The sequence below is a fragment of the Gavia stellata genome, chromosome 24 (assembly GCF_030936135.1).
Source record: "Gavia stellata isolate bGavSte3 chromosome 24, bGavSte3.hap2, whole genome shotgun sequence".
NCBI classification, from domain to species: domain Eukaryota; kingdom Metazoa; phylum Chordata; class Aves; order Gaviiformes; family Gaviidae; genus Gavia; species Gavia stellata.
This window is the reverse complement of record NC_082617.1, coordinates 8,010,188-8,030,433: the sequence shown is the minus strand read 5'-3', so window position 1 is coordinate 8,030,433 and position 20,246 is coordinate 8,010,188. Positions and strand designations below refer to the sequence as shown.

Here is a 20,246-nt window from a genome sequence, read left to right as displayed (position 1 = left end):
TGTCTCTGAAGAGAGTCAGGCCTTTCTATTTTACAGGAAGTTGATGAAAAATCAGCAGGTAAGGGGATTACAATTTTATGCCTAGTGGATAACAAATTTAAGAAGCTTCTTTATAGTGTGGAGCCCAGACAAGTACATGCAACTCTCAGAAATGCTGAGCAAGGAGACAAAGCTGAGGGCGGGGGGGAAACACTTCATGTCTTTGAAGTGTAGTATAAACATTAATGAAGTCATGGCAAGAACTGTGATAAAATCAACCTATATTTTATGTTATAGGTTTGGGAATTTTGACCATAAAATAAACTGTACATCAGAGCCCACAGATAATTGCTGCAGAACAGCAGCTACTTCTGGGGTGAAGCATCCTACCTACATGCTGCGGGCCATTAACACACCGAATCACCGCAACTTGGGAACAGCCATCTAGTTTTAGCATCTCCTCAAGTCTGTGGCTGACCAGGTTCAGCAGCTTAAACGGCCAATACCAGAAGCTTTCGGAAGCTTAAATTCAACACTGATTGCATTCTCTTGGTGGCAAAGGCCAGCTTTCTCTTACCCTAGCAGGCTCTTTCCATCTTGACCCAGGCCAGGTGTTCCCTAAGGCAATAAGCAATCTCTATACTATAGAAAGGGCTGAGGCTGCAAATCCCAGACAGTAAGTGAATCTGGGCATCAAAAGCTGTGTATCTCCTAAAGCATGAGTACTGCCAAACTGCAATTACTATTTGGCCAGCCACAGGCCAACTCACAGAAATTTCCTACTATATCCCAAAGGAAGGGGACACACACATGAAACAGTAATTTTGCATAGCCATTTGGTCTTGGACAGGGTTTTGTGCCTTTAACAGCTACGCATTACTAGTAAGTCCTTCCTTCCAGCAAAGAGCGCTGTCTCTCTCTCTCTATGTTGCATGGCCTGGATTTGCCCTCTGCCCAGAGCAAAAGTAAAGCAAATAAGAAAAACTTCAGATTAGCACTGGAAAGAGTCCATGTTGGGAAGATGCTGCTGTAAATGTCAAGCTCATACAAACCCTGAACAAAGAAGAAAACAACAGAAGGTCTGTGAAATTCACGAAATTCAGGGTGGGACTTTTGCCCTAGAAAAGTCTCAGGATCACTTGACGCACAGGTTCTCTGACAAGGCTATGAAAATGCTGGGTTTGACTTCAGTTGTGGAAAGAGGGGTTTTTTTTGCACTAAAAACTATATATAAGTAACTGGACTGGGACCATCAACACACCTAGCCACAGGCCGTTGAACACCTGATAACAACTGAAAAATCATTACTGCTTAACAACCCGAAGAGTGTGCTGTGGTGGCAAAAGAGAGCCAGGATGTCTGAAGTAGCAAAAACTGATGAATTAACTTTACTGGGTAAACGCTCTTTATTTTAGTGCTGAATGTGACTGACAGGCATGGTTCATTTGGGTAGAATTTTTAGAAAGTACATTTTTATGGAGGTCAGCTATAAAATAAGACTGTAAAAAGCCTTCAAGATATCAAGCTAGCTGGTGCTGTATAAATTAGAGAGATCAATCAATACTGCCAGTCTAAAACTACTTGAAAGTAAGACAGGTCTTTAACTACAGTTCAAGTGAAAACCAATCTCAGATATGTACCGCTCGCTCATGTCCTTGTCTATGTACAGCCAGTACTCTTTTCATCATAGTTTTGATTAAACAAAGGGTGGAGAACTCTTCCTCATCATAACGCTGCTTTTAGCAGAATTTCCCAAGCAGAGCTGTTTGCACATTTGACTTTCAAAAGATGCAGCACTGTACTTCCCCCTCTCAGTTTATTACTTTTAGGAGAAAATAAAATGGTAAAAAGCTCCCAAACTGTTTCCCAAACAAAATGCAGAAGAAACCATGGAGTAAATTTCAAGGTCAGCAGCTGAGCACCACCACAGTAATACTCTGTTCCCTTTCTGAAAAGCTGCAAAGTAATTTCACCTTTTTCCTTTGACAATGAAGAATATACGCACATGTATGAAAACCAGAAGTGATTAACAGAAATTGTTCCAGGAGCTGCACGTATAGCCCGCAGTTATATGGATAAAGCATCAGCAACTCCATGCGGACTTCTAATCAGATGTAACGTGGTGAGTTTTTCCTGCTTTATGCAGTAACCCCAACTCTGCTCAGACTTTTCAGTAGTGCCCTTGCCTCCCCAGCCCAGAAATAGCCATGCATTATCTTGGTCTTAAGCAACAGTAGGAACTCCAAGCAAAGACAGTTGCGAGGTTGTTACAACGACAGGGAAAAGGCCTAGTTCTGTGGCTGGTTACAAGACAGAAATCTCTGGAATGAGCTGAGCTGGCTGTTATCTGTAGGAGGCAAAGAAGTAGGAAAGCCAAGTGCTACAGCTAACTCACGAGCAATCTTAATAGATTCAAGATTAAATACCAGAAGACAACATTCATAATTTACTCATGAGGAAGACAGCCTTGCAGCTCTGTATTTTTCCAAAGTGATCGGCCCCTGTTGACACCCAACCCTTCAGTCAAAATTCTGATGTAAAAAAATTTGAGACAAGTTTCCAGAAAAGCCAGAGCACAGTTCTCCATCCCTCAGGGGGTGAATCTGGGAATAGATAGAAGAGGCACAACTCCAGAGCAGGTTTTCTCTGTAACGGATGATGAAGTAGAAGGAACAACATCTTGACAGCTTAAGCTCACAGACCACACTCAGCGACAGAGGGGTGCACTTCTCTCACAGAAAGAGGCAGAACAGAGGCAGTGACTGGAGAGATACCAGACCCAAAGTACATATTAGCAATGAAACCACTGGATCCCAAAAGGAGGGGATGCACTAAAATGCATTTCCCAAACTAATGGAGAAGGAGTTTAATACTGGTCTCGTTGTTTGTTCAGGACAAGCCATTAGCAAATCCTCGAATGACCTGGAAAGAAAATACTTCTTCCTTTCATTCCACACACACAAGACACTTCTCTAAATGCATCCACTTTAGGCCTTACATAGTCAGACTATGTAAAATACTACTACTGCTCCCCACCGGCAGATGTGCTCTATTGCAAGTGCTACCAAAGGCTACCGGAAAGAAGAACACCCACTCACCCTATTACCGCAGAGACAGCTGGAGTCAATGCACCAGTCTTGAGTTCTCGAACATTCACCACCTGAGGAACATTTTTCAGAGTTGATTCAGTCAAGGAGGTGCTTACAGCTTTAAGGAGGAAAAAAGGAAAAAAAAAAAAAAAAAGAGGTGAAGATCATCTCCCTATTAAGCTTTTCATTCAATATGGTGCCTATGCGTAACTTCAGAAGAAATCCATGCAAGTTTCTAGAAGGTATGTGGTGTATCTGGCCCAAAATGTTTGGTACATCAGCCTTCAGTAAGGACACCAAAAGAAGTGGACAGCTTTCTATATAGTCGGTACATTTTTCCCTGTTAGCTGACCAAATCTAATTATTCTTATGAATTTCCCCTTGCCTATATTGTAACATCTTATGTAAACAGAAATTGGGCAAAGAAAATAAACTAATCCAATTCTCTATCAGTAATTGAATTTTATTCTTTTTCTGCACTGACACTGCATTACTGGGGAAGCACCAAGAAACATCTAAAACCAAACAAGAAAAACTTAAATTGGGGAGCCTTTCTCCTGTCAACTGAAAATCTTCCCAGCAGATCCAGGGCTGAACTCAACAGTTCACCTTTAACTTTTCAATATTAAAATTGTTTTACAATTCAGATCTTTAATTGCATAGCTAATAATGAAGAGTTATTAATATAGGCCAGTGACATCTTTTCTCTGCTCTCTAACAGAGTTTCTTGCACACAAATCAATTGCCATGCTACAGTCATTGCCATTTCTGACACCGCACAGATGAGAAGGGGTACAAAGACACCTGAGGTGGAAGTTGCTCAGGCATTTTGTACAGGAAGAAGGAAAACAAAGAAACACTGGATAGCTCAGAGGTGCAGCAAATACAGATCTGCGTCACATTTTGCTTGATGATCTTTTCCTTCGAGAGCACTACATTCCTGTGAAAGCCACATTCAACTGCTCAGAGGTCACTTGGGCAATCAGCCATCCTTTTACCTGGGGACTGGTTAGCCATCTGCCTCCGCAAAGCTGCAGCAGCAGCTGCTTGTGGTGCTGGAACAGTGACAGTAGGAGCAGGGGCCCCATGTTTCACAGTCTTTGTTGCAAGCATTGTACTGTCTGCCCCTTGTGGTATGATTCTGTTCGAAGACGTAGGCACTAAAAACCAAATGAATAAAAATATTACAGTTCACTGTATCTCTACAAATCAGGGAGACTTGAAAGCCTTTGCTGAACTACAGTTCCTCCAAGTACTCAGCTTCCTTCTGACAAGACTGATGCAACGGCCTTTTAAACAATCAACACAATCTGTCCCTGGCAGTTTCTTTATATCCCAATGAATTTAGCAAGTTAAGTCTCAATAGCTGTCTTTTCAATGCATTAGATGACTTTCAGTTTGCTGGTACGGACACTTCTGCTGACACCTTACTTTTCTCTCTGGCTACAGAGATAAAAAAACCTCTCTCGCACAATGAAAACTGAGTGTATGCAAATGTAGTTCTTACTGTGACTCACTGGCCTCAGAACTCCTAACCTTGGCCTCACCAACCAAATGCAGTCGTATTTCAGTTTCCTGGTCTTTGGGCATTATTTTAAGAAATAATGGCATAGACTTAAGGCAAATTACTAAAAGGAAGACAATGCTACCTACGGTCAGTACTATCTGAAAGAAACAGGCTATGAGAAAAACACAGTCAATGAGTCAAGATATTTTAGCGCTTTTTGCTCAAGTTCATGAGGTTACAATGCCACTCTGCTAACTGCTTCTGGAAGCTTGGCAATATAAATCTGCATACTGCAATCTCATTTCTCCAGGACCTGAAGCACTGACAATGGATACAGTGGTTAAAGATGCCGACAAGAACACTTGCAGAATAGGAGAGACATTGCAAAAACAACTCACGCAAAGTACCCAGGGAAAGGTGCTGTTTCCCAAAGGATGGAGCCTGAGCCATCAAACCAGGCTGGATAGAGGGAGTCCGGACCACAGGAGCATGACGAGGGACCTGGACTGGAGCAGCCTCTTCTTCCTGGTCCACTGCCTGTGAATCGTCATTCTCCAGCGACTGGGAAACTGAGGATGTTGAACTGACTTCATCCAAATCTTCATAATATCTTGTGGACAAGAAGGCAGATCGGGACAAACTTGCTACAATATCAGAAACGAAATCACATGTGTGTATTAAGTTGAGGGAACCATCCATTCTAACAGTCAAGACAGAGACACCCTATTTTAGGATACTCTTCTATTGGCTTGTTTTAATCCTGCATTGATAGGATTTGACTTCTTAAGTGCCAGGAAAGGCAGCCTTCAACAAGACTGTAACTGAAGGAAATTCTTACTGAGAGCAGATGGGGGAACAGGAAATGAGAAGTAGGGGTTGAGGAGCGAGAAGGTAAAAGCTAACTTCAGGACTGATTCCCACAGCACGGTAAGTCACCCTCCTGGAAAGCATTTCAGACTTCTATGGTAACTAAAGGTTTACCTGGAGCTGTAGACCTAATTGGTGGAGTTTTCCTCTTGGCTAGGAAATTCCTCAGCTGTGCCTGTTTCACAGGGGATAATTTAGCTGGAAAACCGAAGACAGTTATTAGTCTATAATCAAACTGCAACTCAAAAAACGTAATTCACATTTATGGTGTGAATGCCAGGAAGAAAGAATAAATTACCAGGTACTTTAGGCAGAGGTTTAGCATGTGATTCCAAGGTAGTTTTCATCAAAGCATTGCGCAGGCTTTCAAGGTCACTGTCAAAACTGGGACAAGGCAGAGCCGTGAAAAACCATGATCAGCAGAAAGAAACCAACCAAACCAGAAACAAAAGGGGGCCAAAGGAGCCACTGGAACTATTGGCTTATCTGGAAGAACAATTGGCTCCTCTAGTTACTGTGCTATTTAAACACATGCATCTTTAATTATTTTGGAAACTCTAAGAGTCATTCACTTCTTCCCCTGAAATCAGACAGACAACCAGCAGTACTTCAGCCTGGAAGCTCTATTATCCTTTTTACTATAAAACCTGTAACTTTTAGGGGAAATTTCTGATAAGCATCGAACAGTGTGTCACAGAATATAGCCAATGAGCTTCTGTATCACCTGGGCATAGCTTAGTATCAATTTTAGGACATCCTGTCCTCCTACACCACATCCACAAAACATCATTCCTTGGAAGATGCACCCTTGCACATTGCTGGGGGCAAGAGAGAAGGATTATCACCACCACTCAGGAACCCGTGTTTCACATACCTTTGAGCACTGCTAAGAGAAGATGTATCACTGGGAACACTCCACTGAGATGTCTGATTATACAGTCGGAGCTGCTGCAGGCTGTTCACGAGCTGATTTAGTCTCTTCCTCTGCTGATTGATTATTTCCCGGTTATTAGCCAGGGTGTTAAACAAAGTCTCTCGCTCAGGAACTATCAGACGCCTTAAGACATCAGATCAAGAGACAGGGATAAGGACCATTCTATATATCAGGCCACAAGCAGGCATGCATACACAAAGTAGTTTAGTGGTTTTATCTACTTAAACTCCATGAGGTCAAACATGGTTTGGTTTGAACACCAAAGCAGTTCAGTTCATCTCAAATGCGTATTTCTCCTTTGGATATGCTGCAAGTTTATTCATTTAGCTCATTTACTTCAAGATGTTTTATTTATTAGAAAGGTTTCATTAGCTACCACCAATGGATGCATTTGGTTTCTACAAAGCTTATTTTATAGTTTCTTCTATAAGCACTATGTACACTGCACACAAAGACGCAGCAAGCTTGTAACATGTATGAAGTCAAACAGTCTGAACCTATAGCTCCCATTAGGTGTCTTAGTCAAGCTTTATTCCTAGGCTCCCTTGAAAAAGATCATGCTGTTAAATGGAAAAAGGCTTTTGTCTGTTGATTAGAGACTAATGCCCGATTCACTGACATGTTCCTTACAGTTGTTCTGTATTCCCATTTCAGCTACTTACTTCTGCTTTCTCTTCTGTTCCAGGTGCCGATCCCACTCCAAATCCAGAACGTCATTCACATCCTGAACAGCAAACTTCACGTACTGATGCAAGCGTCGAATTTCCTACCATGCAAAATAAAGTCAGCTTTTAATTCACTTCAGAAATCTCAGTTTCAGCTGAAGAAGCTGAAGAACCTTTGGGCTTATTCAGTCCAAGCCATGCAGCACTTTCCCATATTTCTGCCTGGGAAGTTTTATCAGCACAACAGAATCCAACATAGTGAAAATCTACTTATCAATCAATGAGGTACCCACAGGGCTTGGCTTGGACACTTTATCCCAGCTCTCAACTAGAAATAATACTTTCCATAATGTTTGAAAAACATTGCCAGGTCTTTACAGAACGGGTTTTACAAACATCAGGCATTATACAAAACAAACCTTATTTCAAATCTCATTTCCAGAACATGAGTCATTTGCTCCCATTTTACAATGTTGAAATTTCTCACAATTACAGGTGATCAAACCATTGCAGGGTATTCAATGGCTCTAGGATACCAGCGTTCACAGACTGTGATTCATGAAAGCACTCAGAAATGCTCACAACTCCCACATTAAGGCAGGGACTTGATTTTTATAGGTAGGAACGAAAACAAAAAAAGCACAGAGGGAGTAAAGTGACTTATCCACGACCACAGTTGCACAACTGGCACAACTAAGCCAGAGACCTCTGGCTACAATCCCTGCTCTCTAAACAAAACCAGTGTTCAGTCTCATTATTGTCATCCCTCCAGCCTGTCATGGCACGAACATGTCTTAAACTCCGATCTCGTAAAATGGAAATGGAAACTGCAGTTGGTTTCAGCTCATCTCAACAGAATGCACATTTAAATACAATGATGAAGCAGCCAAGTAACACAGCTTGGAAAAAAATTCCACTGCAACTGTTTTCAAGATACAGCATGAAATTCTAATGTGACATACCCAACCTCAAACCAAATCCAGTCCTGCTGTGGGCTTAGTGTTACACACGACCAAGCACAGGTTTCCTCTTTCCAGCAACTGTAAATACTATATAGCAGCAACTCTGGACAGCAAATCGATATAGCTGGACATCAGAAAAGCCTCAGATCTTTAAAACTTCATTGAAAACTAATACATAAAGTTGACTAAGTGAGCTTTTCTCACTCAGGAGAATGAAGATGATGTAGACTGAACAAATAAAGAGTCAGACTACAGCCGCCTTTCTTTTAAACTTTCAGGAAGTTGACTGAAAGCTCTCTCCTTACATTACAACCCATCTCAACTTCTCTCCCCCTCTGTTATCCTTTCTTCATGACCCTCTCTCTAGATCAGTGAAACAAGCATTTCAAGCTTATGCTTGAAATGTCACAGAGACATACTGGACATCAAAACAGGCATACAATTAAGATTGTGAATCAGTCTACAGGATCCAGGTGAAGATTAGAGATCAGACCTAAAAAGAAATTACTTCATGTCAGCTGATTTCTACTGTTTGTGTGCATGCTCTTGATACCTACTGTAACAAAGATGACATTCAATTATGTCTTCAGCCTGCTAGTCAAACTTCGAGAGGAACTTAACAGTGTATAAAAGACCAAGTATCAATTGTAGGGCACAGTCACTCTATTTTGCTTAGGGTTAAATAGCCCTCTCATCACCAGAGCTGTAACAAAGAGAGTGCTTCACCCGTAGTTTCTTTCATGTCTTTGAAAGCCTCTAGGTACTCCTGGTTATTTTCCTTTGTGCCCCAGCTTTTAGAATATCATTTAGCTTTATGCTCCGCCATCCATGAAATTAACCACACAATTCTGTAAGTCATAATAAATCATCAAATTGTTCCATAAGGCACCTGCTGAAGATAGAAACAATTCCAAGAACTCTTCTACAAAGTGTTGGAAAAAAAAAAAATTCTTTTAACTGAAATCCCTGAGCAAACACTACAGGCTGAGAAGGAACAGGATGTCAAGAGTCACATTCTAAGCTTAGAATAGACTTGGATCTCAGGTGAAGTACTTCCCTTCAGCAGGAGTTTTGACTCATCACTGCAAATGGCAACAACACAGAGGAGCTTTAGGAGCGGATTTTCAGCGTGTCTGGCAAACTCATGGAAAACAAAGCTCATCACACTTTTACTAGACTATGTTGTAACAGCAAATACCTGGGACAGAACAAAACTGCTGGGCACTCACACACGCAAGCCTGTTTTATTTTATTTAAAACTTTAGATTAGAAGTTGGCTGACATGCTTCATACCTGAAGCTGTGCTTCACTCTTGGGATCCAAAGGTTTCTTATAGAGCAAGTGTAAATACCCCGAGCTATGATTCCGTTCATTCTGTTCTCTAGCCTCTTCTACCCCTGCAAATCCCTCCAGCAAGGTTGTCTTCAGAATACTAATATCTCCATGAAGTGACTGCAAATAGAACAGATAGGACAAGGTTCAAAGTAACATTTTTTCATTGCCACCTCTAGCACAGGGACTTCTGCAAGTGTCTGCCTGAAAGCACAAATGCAAATGTCACCCCCACATTAAAGGAGCATAGTCAGATGTTCCATCTACACCAGTTCAGCTTTAGCAGGTTAAGTAGGAACATCAGGTGAGGAAGAGTCATTGCTGAAGAGCTAAACAGTTTGAAGATACTCTGCTCACCTCTGTTGTCTCTTTAATTTCCAAGAGGAAGGTGTGAAGATCATCTGACTCAGTTCGCAACGTCTTCATTTCCTCTGGAGTACCAACCTGGAAACAGGCTTTGGAAGTCCGGGCCTTCAATTCCTCCATTTCCTTTTGAAAATGTGCAATCTACAAAGTCAAGCAGAAGAAATTGCAGCCATTGAAACATAGCAAGGTCTGGAACAAGTATCGCAGCTCTTGGATAATGTTTCTACTACACCATAAACACCTGTCACTTTGCAGCCAAAGCAGGAAATTCTTCTTGAACATTAACAGGAAATACTACTCAATTTTTCCAGTATAGCAACTGAAATTAAAGATGACTGAACAGGACTCACAAACAGCAATTACAAACCAGGCTGATTATCTTGGGAAAAATTTCCATTCCGATTCCTAAACTACTGACAGACACCATCAGAACATAGGTGAACTGAAAATAAGTGTCTGTGTACCTATGTGGTGGTCTTACAGCTTCTGAAATGAAGAAAACTGCTCAAAAAAACTCACCTCCTCTCTGATTCCTGCTATGACGGGGTCTGAATCCTTCCACTGGTGGGCCTGTTTCTCTAAAGGTGTGCTCGGGAGTGCTGATTTGCCCTAAAAAAACAAAAAAACCCCACAAAAAACCCAAAAAACCCAAAAACCAGTATTAGGGATATATCCTTAGCAACAGGGAGCTTAGAATATCAAAAAAGGCCTGCTGTTAGAAACTCCATTCAGACACCAGTCACCAGGGAGACAACTGTCATAAGCATAAATACTAGTTCCACAGTAAACTAAGACTGGTACGTGCATGTTTGAAGTAGGACTGTGGACTACCTGGAGATACGTGGATAAAGCTTTATGAAAGAAAAGGAAATCTTTGTGTGCTGCTCTGTATTACTGCTTTGATTTTAATATTCAACAAACTTGGTGTCTCTCAATACACAGTCAAGGCATCTCTTGACTGCTCATTAGCTAGGAAAGCTGTGAAACCTCATTTCCGTAACAGGAAGAATTAGTTTCTACAACTGCGATTATGACAACATACATCAAAACACAGCTCTCTAAAGACATGCATAGAATATAGTTTTAGTCCCCCAGATTAGCTACTATTTTAATGTCAAAAGCTAGCTAATTCTTTGACCTGAGAACAGTCATTCAGTTCAATGAATTCTAGGCAATTCATGGGCCATGCAAAACATTCACCCTCTAAAGAATACACTCAAGTTCCCATTACCTGAGTAGAGCTTGGCTTTGCTGCAGATGGGGTGATTTTGGCTGTCTTCTGTAGTAAAGAAGCTGAAGGCATATTTTGAGCAGGACGTGCCACTGGAATTTAAAAAGAGGAACAGTATTTTATGAACTTATACAAAGCTTGAGAAAACAGGTTGTGATCAGACACAACCATAATCACTGCTGTCAAATCCAAAAGCAATAGCGGAAGAACACACCTTCCTTACGCACTGTTTTACTCCCATCCAACTTCTCTGCTAACGGTAACAACTGTCACTCTCCAATATCTGGCTGTACCACTCGTGAAAGGACCTCAAGAGCCCCAGTCACGCAATCATTTGAGAGACAGAATATTATTCTGCTAACAAATGAGCACTATTTAATTTAAACTCATTTGTGACCATTTTCAACTCTAGTCACTCCAGATGCAAGATAAGGCACTGATTTGTGTGACTGCCCAGAAACATTCATAATCAGAGCTGTATTACAGAGCACTGAAAATGCCAGAACTTGTGGATGACCTTAAGAAGCTGAATATATTCATTTCACATATGGCTCTCTGGGGAACAAAGTGCACAAATAATACTGAAACTGAGAAGTTTTTCCAAGTCCATCACATCATTACGGTGTGCAAATCAGGAGGTCCAGTGCATCAGTAAAAGCAATAGGAAAAACAAGAAAGAAAGAGGCCAAATGAAGCTCACTATGTCCTAAAACTTTTAGAGGATTGTTTATAATGCATTATTCCCAACAATATGCATCGGACTCCTACCTGCAGCAGGCACAGGGGTCGAAGCCTTCAGTGGTGTAGTAGGAGAGGCTGCAAGGGGTGTGGACTGGCTCAGAGGACCTCCAGAAGCAGCTTTTGAAGTGGTTGAGAATGAAAACATTGTGGAAGTGCATTGACCACTGCTGCTAGTGGGAGAAGAGGTGTCTACAGCAGTGAACCTGCAACAGAAAGCAGAACATCCTTCAGCTCTGAACTGGTCCTGGCTGTTTCCCTCCATCCAAAATGAAGCACTAATTTCTAATGAATCAGCATCCTCTGGGATCAGTAAAAACTCAAGCTCCAGACACGAAATCACAAGTATAGCTTCTGGAGATAGTCGGAAAGAGCCATTCAGGATCATTTCTGAATATGTGGAATCACAAAGACTGCTACCATAGACCCACCCAGTGAGCAAAAGCCAAATGCCAGCAAAAAGCACTACCCTGCTTCAAAATGCACCTCATCATTTTGTACCAAAGCACCAACTATAGCAAACCTGAGCTGCCCTTCAGTGTCACCCTTGCAGCAAGGCTCAAACAGAAATTCTGCAAAAAAATACAAATTTCTATTCATCTGCAAACTCAGTTCCTCAAGGCAGTCAATTTTAATATTCAGCCAATTCACAAGCATATCATTTGCTTTATACACAAAATATAAAATTTAAAAAGCCGTAAAAGCTACCATGAGATCCTCATGTAGTAAAGATTTTTCTAATTAAAAAATAATCGTTTCAGCCATCAGAAATTTCTTATGATGCATTTACATCAAAATTGCTCTCCATAGAAAGCAGCTCCAATTAACATAGCTCTGTGTTTTAAACCATTCTTTCTAAAAACAGAGAGCAAGTCTCGGGAGTTGGAGGGAAGAGCGGGTATATGAAATCTGAGAACACTCATCACTCAAATCCATTTTGCATACTTTCTGATCAATATTAGTTTTCTTTCAGCTGGCATGAACAAGCTTTGAAGATTTCAGATCCTGTGTTCAGTGACCAAACATCCATTTAAGAACAAAACCAAAAGGTCTGGCACCTTCTCCACTGAACACGGGAGTGGAGAAGAAATCCACCAGCTACAGATACAGCTTCCTCTCAGCTCTGCAAGTTACTCCTTAGGTTGGGGGTAAGGAACCTTCAACAAACAGTTAAAGAAACTTGTGCTATCACCACCACACTAAACCAGTCCCAGACATAAAGGATTTCAAATCCCAGTGTTCCCCAAGGGTCTTTAACCATGATTTGCATCAAACCAAGGCATGAAATTACTGTTTGATGCCTATAAAGCAAAGATAAGAAAAAACTAGGTTTCTGGCAATATGGCAAATCATCAGTCTAATTTTTGGCATCGTCACTTGACTAATATTTTGCCTGTGAACATAACCTCTAGCATGGGAAGCACTGAGGGTTTTCACAGCCAAGACGGCTATGTCTTGGATAAAGAGAGGCTTCCTCAGTGCTTTCTTGGGAGCATGGGGAACAGCTGTCAGGGCAAAAAGCCAGAAACCATCTTCAGAACTACCATACATAGTCCATGCCTAGAGCAATTTAACAAGTATCCAGCCACTGCATTAACCACTGTATATTTACTTCTCATTGAGGTTCACTTTGACTGAAGAAGCTGAAGGGGCAAAAGATGACTTCTGTGCAACAGGTGTTGTGGAGAGTGGTGGCCCAGGTGAGCTGTCTGCAGCTGCTTTGAAGTTCATGGATCCAAATGAAAAGGAGGTGGCAGTAGCTGTAGTGGTGCCTACAGAAGGTGCAGGAGTCATGGATGCCTTAGGAGAAGCAGAGGAGAAAGAGAACGTTGCTGCTCCAGTCAGACTGGGAGCCAGGGCTTGCTTTGAGGCATCAGTGGCAAAGGGGTAAGGTGGAGGATCACTGCCCGTCGAGCCAGACATCTTCGCAGTTGAAGGCATAAAGGAAAAAGCAACAGCTCCACTCCCTGCAGGAGGCTGACTTGAGGCAGGCACAGTAGAAGCAACACCTGGTACTGGGTCAGGCTTTAAAGAAGTTGGAGGAGTGGTTGGAGTTGTGGCAGTATTTCCTGCAGAAAGACAAATGGGAAAGAAAGAGACTCATTTAGCTGCATTGACTAATGGCAGAAGGTATTGAAAGGCCAAATGCTATTTGATGGGGACAGTTCAGCACTATCTCGCTTGCTGGACAGATTGTACAGGGAGGAAGTGATGGCAGAGCCAGGCTTCCAGTCCCCAAACCCAGTAAGTGACACAGAAACTGTACAAAGTCCAAGCCATGATCAATACTACAGTCTGTCTAGATTAATGTTGTCTGGAATTTCCTGTGAAACGACTTCACTTTTCTCCACTGATTTTGATGAGATTCCTGTCATCTCAAATAAAACAGGCTGTCAGCACGCAAGTTAGCCAGTGCTGCAGAGAGGCAGGCTGCCAAACAGAAGCATTCTGTTTGGGGAAGGAGAAGCAAATTTGGAGTTAGGGAAGAAAACGGTGGGTTTCCAATTATTATTGCATGCATGCAGACAACCAGCTTACCTGCCTACCCCAGGATAGGAAACTGCCTACTTCACACTGCATTTGGCAACACATATGTAACTCAGATAAAACTACTATTCTTCACCTGCTAACACAACTTTCACAGTGCTGCTGAAAGCTATTGTTTAGATAAGCTTTTGCTGCAGCCAAACACCTTAATTCATATCATGGCCTCCCATGGCAAAACATATGGAGGAAAACCATCACCTCTCTGCAGCATGCAGACCGTGCTTGGGGTCTGCACAGTGCTTGATCCCTGTCCCCAAGCAGAGCCTGCAGTCACTGCTGCAGTTCCAGTCATGCACCCCAAACCTGGGCAAAGGGCCTCCTAGAATTGCTTTGGCCCTGTTCCCCAAAGATTGATTGCACAGTAGAGTCTAAGTGCGCAGTCTGCAAAGTGCTTGAGATTCCGCATAATGAACAGGTCTAGATAATTTCACACTGATGTGCAAAAGACAGAACAGTCCTAGGAGCACAAAACACTCAAGAACTGTTCTCCATTATCATTGTAAAGAAAAAAATTCATTTTCTGTGACCACATACATGTCTGAATACCAAACTTACAGATGAACATGACAAAGATCCACAAACGCAAGTGTTTCCCTAATCCACTGGAGTACTTACCTGCTGATTTTGGAACTCTCTCCCCTACTAACAGCAATGGCTCTGGGGTCACGATAAGCGATCTGGCACCCGGGTTTTGGTTGATCATGTAAAATGGGCAGAGCACACCATCCGTAGAGAGCAAGATCAGAACTGGAGCTGGAGCTAGGGTCTTCTCATCACCTGTCAGAGACCACATACATAAGTTCGGCAGCCAAAGTTTGCTGTTCTGTTCCTACTGGCATTGGCACCTTCATGTGACTTGCTTAGCACAGTATTTTTTACATTTCTCCCTTCTGGCTTTCACTTGCATCTTTGTTCCCTTGCTTCTCCATCAATGCCCAATTCTCTTCTTTTCCTGCTTTATTCCATCCTATTCCTGACTTCCTGTTTCATAAATTTATAGACGAAGGGTTATTTTGACAATCAAATGTCATCTCCTGAATGACAAAGCCTAACTTTCACCCGTGAATTCCTGTGCCAAGCTTTTTCATATTTTGAAGCAGTCCTTCTTCTTCACCTATATGCTGCTCCCTCCTGCAGTACTCTATGCCCTTCAGCAATCCCCACATTCCACTGGGTCCTGTCACACCATTAATATTCCTATACATAAAGTACGAGAGAGAAAATCACTAGATAGGAAGGCCTCCTGATGATCTGAACCTCTGATACAAACTACTTGTGTTTTGCACAGCTGCAGCTTTGAGCTGAGAGTCTGCTTCAGTTCAAATATTCTCAGCACAGTTAAAGGCCCCAAATCACTCCCTATATTTCTAAAAAAAATTTCTATAATGGTTTAACTGTGCCTAATTAAACCAAAAACCCCAACAAATCTAGGATGCGGAAGAAATCTGCTATAATCACGGTGCTTTGTTTGTCGGGCAGTCCAGTGGATGGTCTGTTTCTCTACCTATTGGTTCTTCAGGAAAAGCATGCTAGTGAAGGGCAGTTTCCACAGGGGAACAAGCTCCAGGACAAATGAGGTTTCTCTGCAATCCAAACTTGCTGTGAACTGCAAAGCCAATTAACGTGCAGTCAAAACCAAGCTGATTGCACTCTGTGAGAACACAGAGAATGTGTTAGCAAAAAGCCTCTCCAAAAACCTTTCTAAAAACTCTAAGGCAGCACAACTTGGGCTTAAAAAAAGCTGTCCTGACAGATTCCTTAATCCAATAACTGTATAGATTAACAGAAAAAATGCTTCAAAATCAATTTTGCATTCAAATACAAAGTTTGACCTCAATTCCCTTCTGTGGGTTTTCATCCAGGTAAAGTTCTCAGTTAATCGGCACCCTCCTGTGCTTTTCAGGAACTCTTGACTGCAGTACCTTCCACTCTGCCTGAAGGCATCTCTATTTCAATCTGTCTCTGGGTTTCAAGGGAGAGTTTTCAGAATTCACTAAGGTACAAAACAACAGCTCAGATGTATCTTCAGCTTCAGCCTCTGACAAGGTGCTTTGAAGAAATTTCAGGCAGCACAGAAGGTACAGCAATAATGTAACTGGCTAGATGTAGAGCACAGCAGGGTTCAGTCAGTACAGGCCCTGTGCTTTAATGCAGAATTAAAACCTACGCATTCACCTCAATGATCTTTGCTTTTTCTGGCTTTGAAACTAACCCACTTTTCCTTTAGATCAGTGCCAATGTACTTAATACAAAACAGTTCTGCAAAACGACATAAGCTACAAGAATAAAGAAAACCTCACAGGCAGTCTGAAATCCCCGGTGTTAGAATATGACTCCTTTAAATTATTATCCCGGCTCTGTGAAACACATGACATAACTCAGGTGCTTTGGTTGCCATGTCTGTTAGCGTAGTATCCAAGGCTGCTGAAAGCTTTGAGGAAGAACTGTATTTAACACTTTGCCATTTGAATCCTTACACAGAAATAAGCCCACATGTGCTGTGGGCTTGGTATAAAAAGGCAGGATGGATTCCCTGTGCCAGTCTCCCTTTCAGAACAATCTCCTAGAACCCTGAGAACCAGGCTGTGCCTCAAAAATATCTCGTATATTGCTATTATTGGACTATTCCACAAGAAAGACTAACAAGACTTACTGATCGGGATAGGCATGTTACTGGTGTAGTCTACAGCAACGCCAACAGGCAGAGTGTCATCGCTCTTATCTGTCACAGGAAGTTCTGCTCTGCTGGAGTCCTCCAAAACCCACGATTCCCAGTTCTGCAAAAAGTATGATTATTGTTTCTACTACTGCTTTCCTGTGATCAGCCTTCTTCAGAACTCTAGTCTACCACAGTTGAAAGATAAGAGTACAAAAAAAGCTAGAGAGCATCTACTTAAATTTGTCAGATTAACAAATGCCAGAAGTATCAGGGTCCTTCACAGATTTGTGTGTGACTTCTCACACGTCATTGCATGTCAGAATTAAGGTCAGACAGTTTTAATTTTTAACGTCACCTGATGACCTCACGTGAATCACTTTATTATAGTGAGCTTGACCAAATTTTGAGACTGCCAAGTAAATCATGAAAAATAGACTTCTGGTACTTGGTTCACAACATACTGTGTTTCTGTTTATCCTTTCTCTTTTGTGTCACTAAGATCTCTTGTTTGTCCAAGAACTATGTTTATCTTAAGATTCTGTACAACTCAGATGTAAAAAGAAAGGGTTTTTGCTTGGTTTTGGCGAGTTTTTTAAAAATATACCATGTCACTGTATTCCAGGTCTTACATAGGTTATACCTGCTTAGATTTTTCGAGAAAGGGAAGGTACATATACACAAGTGTAACAGGAACAAAAATATTACCTGATCCCCTTGCCTGGCAAGAATGCTGACTTCTGTGGAAGCTGCCGAAGCTGCCAGAACTAGATCCCTGTAAGCATGGACACCAATAGGTTAAAACCAACATGACAATCCACGCCAAGGTCCCCAGCTCCCCAATTCATTATCATCTACACAAATCCGTAACTAGGAATACAGTTAAAACAATATGAAACTGACTTTTTCTCCCAAGATGAGGAAAACGTGATTTGCTACATCACTATAGAACATTTCTTTTTTTTTTTTTTTTCTTTAAAACTAGTCACCAGGGGCTGAAACCCTTTGCCAACCATTGATTTCATAGGCACTGTATCATCATAAATAATGATGGTCCAAGTCAGGTAGCTGAAAAGTTAGGAGCAGCTTCTTCACACACATACGCATTTAAGAGAGACAAAAGGTCATGCTTTACCCAGCCTACGACTTACAATCTCAAGAGAAATTGTTTTGACAGATTTTAAACAATAATACGTATTCTCACCAGACAAATGAGTATGTTGGCATGAAGATAAAGCATGCAGGAGAAATTAGCTGTACCTCCACAAAGCATTTTCAAAATAACCGTTTCATTTGTCTCATATTGATGTATTATATAGTTTAGGAAAGGAAGGAACACAATACAATGAGAAACACTGACCACTCGGACATGCATAAGAAGGGAAAGACTTTGGCATGATTCCTGCCACTCACCATTCCTCAACATAGTTGAGGAAGTAATGATGCTGTCTCTCTGTGCAGCTCCCATAGCAAGGCTCCATGAAATTCACAAACTTCTCTGGTCGCTTCTCTTCCTTTTTCTGTAAGGCCAACATTGATAATTTACTTGATTTCTGCATTGGAAGGTAATCTCCCATAAATACGACTGTATCAGAGTACACCAATAATTGCCGCATACCTCAAGAGAGAACACTCATCATGAGACCACTTGCAAAACAAAGAACAAAGCAAGCAAACCAAAACCCTCCTCCAAAACATAAAGAGACAATAAAGAGGTTACCAGGGAGTTTAGATCTCACAACACCCCCCCAGCAATTAATAACCTGATACTGAATAACAGCATATCATCAGGCCTAAAAATCTCCCTAACCTAAACAACAACAACAACAAAAAAATAAAGTATCAGGACCCTACATCAGGTAAAGTTTTCTTTCCAAGTGTTTACTTCAGAAGCCAAAAGTCTTCATGTCATAATTTGATCTCAGCAGACAGCAGGTTACTGATGGTTTTCAAGTGGATACTACTTGCTCCACTCAATTCCCCCCAACCCCAAAACCACGATTTACAGTAGTACCAAACTCGAATTCTACATGATGCCAATGTGAATAATAAAAGCAACTTGCCATTGTAATAAACAGGTCAAAACCAAGCAACAAACATTTCTGTTGTTGTGACTTGCTTGCACTTACAGGCAATATGGCTACAACCACTTCTGGAGGTGTTTCCAGTGTCCCATCAGCCGCTGCATATACAATAGTAAAGACATATGTGCCAATCCACAGTACATCCAAAACTGAAAGAGAAGGAAACAAATTCCTCAGCCAAAACCACTTCAGAATGATACTTCCTTGTATCTTGATTTTAACTGTGCACAGCACACAAAAGTAAATTACAAACAAACAAACAAGGAATCACTAACTTCTGAACTAGCAAGATAAAGAATTTCAATGATCTGTCTGCAGAACATCAATCATCTTAGGGGGAAAAACTATTTGATCCCAGAAATTTTAAACGTAAACCAAAAGAATGTATTTGATTTGCTTGATGATATCACAGGCAAGACAACAACAGTGTTTCCAAACACGGATGATGTTTTGGCATATCCAAATGAAGTGTTTCTGCTTTTCTAAACTTACTGCTTTGACATTTTATTGAAGAGTCAAAACGATGAGATGAAACTCACAGGAAATATGAGAATGGGATTTACATGCAGAAATCTTCATGCTAAAGGGAGATTACTTGTGACAGTACTGTCTATCACATCGGTGAGCAAAAAATAGCTTCTAAAATGCATATTTAAAAAATTCTAGAAATAGACAAGGACTCTGGCTGACTGGTGGTTTCTCTACACAACCCAGAGATAAAGCATGTAATTATTTTTTTTCCAAATATTAAAAAAAAAAAAAAAAAAAAAAAAATCACACTGTAATTACATATCCAGTGCAGTATACAGCAGCTATAACCAAAAACAACATGAGGAGGAATGAGTAAAGATATTTTAAAAGAGAAAACAAGTTAAAAAGAAATAAAAAGATGTACCTTTAACGGGATTGTCCGAGTCATAAAAGGGAGGACAAGGGATGACTTTCTTCTCCTGCAGATTCTGCAAATAAAACTACTCTTAAATACAAAGAAAAAGCCAACAAACAAAGTTAACTGCAAGTTTTGCAGAAAGCCCAGAGAACTGGTTTAGTGCAACTCACTCAGTCTTCAACACTCATGATGCGCCACTCTGAAATCATGATGTTTAAGCGGCAGGTGAAAACCTTGAACTAAACCCAGCATTGGTCTAAGACACTTTAATATTACCGAAGTGTTTGGGCAGCTTCACACGGCTCACGCCATGTGCCACCTGACCAAATTCTGTAGCCTGTGATGCCATATGCTTTATTTTCTTTCTGAAGTAGTGAGCAGACATAAGGCCTTATTAACA

At 41.3% G+C, this 20,246-nt stretch overlaps 1 protein-coding gene across 1 annotated transcript in view; it reads right to left on the bottom strand.

The window, feature by feature from the left end:
* NUP214 (nucleoporin 214) overlaps positions 1 to 20,246 on the bottom strand; it is a 44,058-nt gene that overhangs the window by 20,023 nt on the left and 3,789 nt on the right. Inside the window, exons 6-24 of the mRNA XM_059828692.1 lie at positions 19,853 to 19,916; positions 19,003 to 19,106; positions 18,287 to 18,393; positions 17,582 to 17,648; positions 16,871 to 16,994; positions 14,833 to 14,994; positions 13,283 to 13,739; positions 11,701 to 11,876; positions 10,933 to 11,024; positions 10,221 to 10,310; positions 9,693 to 9,842; positions 9,297 to 9,455; positions 7,039 to 7,142; positions 6,317 to 6,499; positions 5,741 to 5,826; positions 5,557 to 5,640; positions 4,974 to 5,219; positions 4,067 to 4,228; positions 3,078 to 3,186 (exon numbers count right to left, since the gene is read on the bottom strand). Of these exons, the coding sequence (XP_059684675.1) occupies positions 3,078 to 3,186; positions 4,067 to 4,228; positions 4,974 to 5,219; positions 5,557 to 5,640; positions 5,741 to 5,826; positions 6,317 to 6,499; positions 7,039 to 7,142; positions 9,297 to 9,455; positions 9,693 to 9,842; positions 10,221 to 10,310; positions 10,933 to 11,024; positions 11,701 to 11,876; positions 13,283 to 13,739; positions 14,833 to 14,994; positions 16,871 to 16,994; positions 17,582 to 17,648; positions 18,287 to 18,393; positions 19,003 to 19,106; positions 19,853 to 19,916 (2,726 nt within the window). The remainder of the gene's footprint in view (positions 1 to 3,077; positions 3,187 to 4,066; positions 4,229 to 4,973; positions 5,220 to 5,556; positions 5,641 to 5,740; positions 5,827 to 6,316; positions 6,500 to 7,038; positions 7,143 to 9,296; positions 9,456 to 9,692; positions 9,843 to 10,220; positions 10,311 to 10,932; positions 11,025 to 11,700; positions 11,877 to 13,282; positions 13,740 to 14,832; positions 14,995 to 16,870; positions 16,995 to 17,581; positions 17,649 to 18,286; positions 18,394 to 19,002; positions 19,107 to 19,852; positions 19,917 to 20,246) is intronic.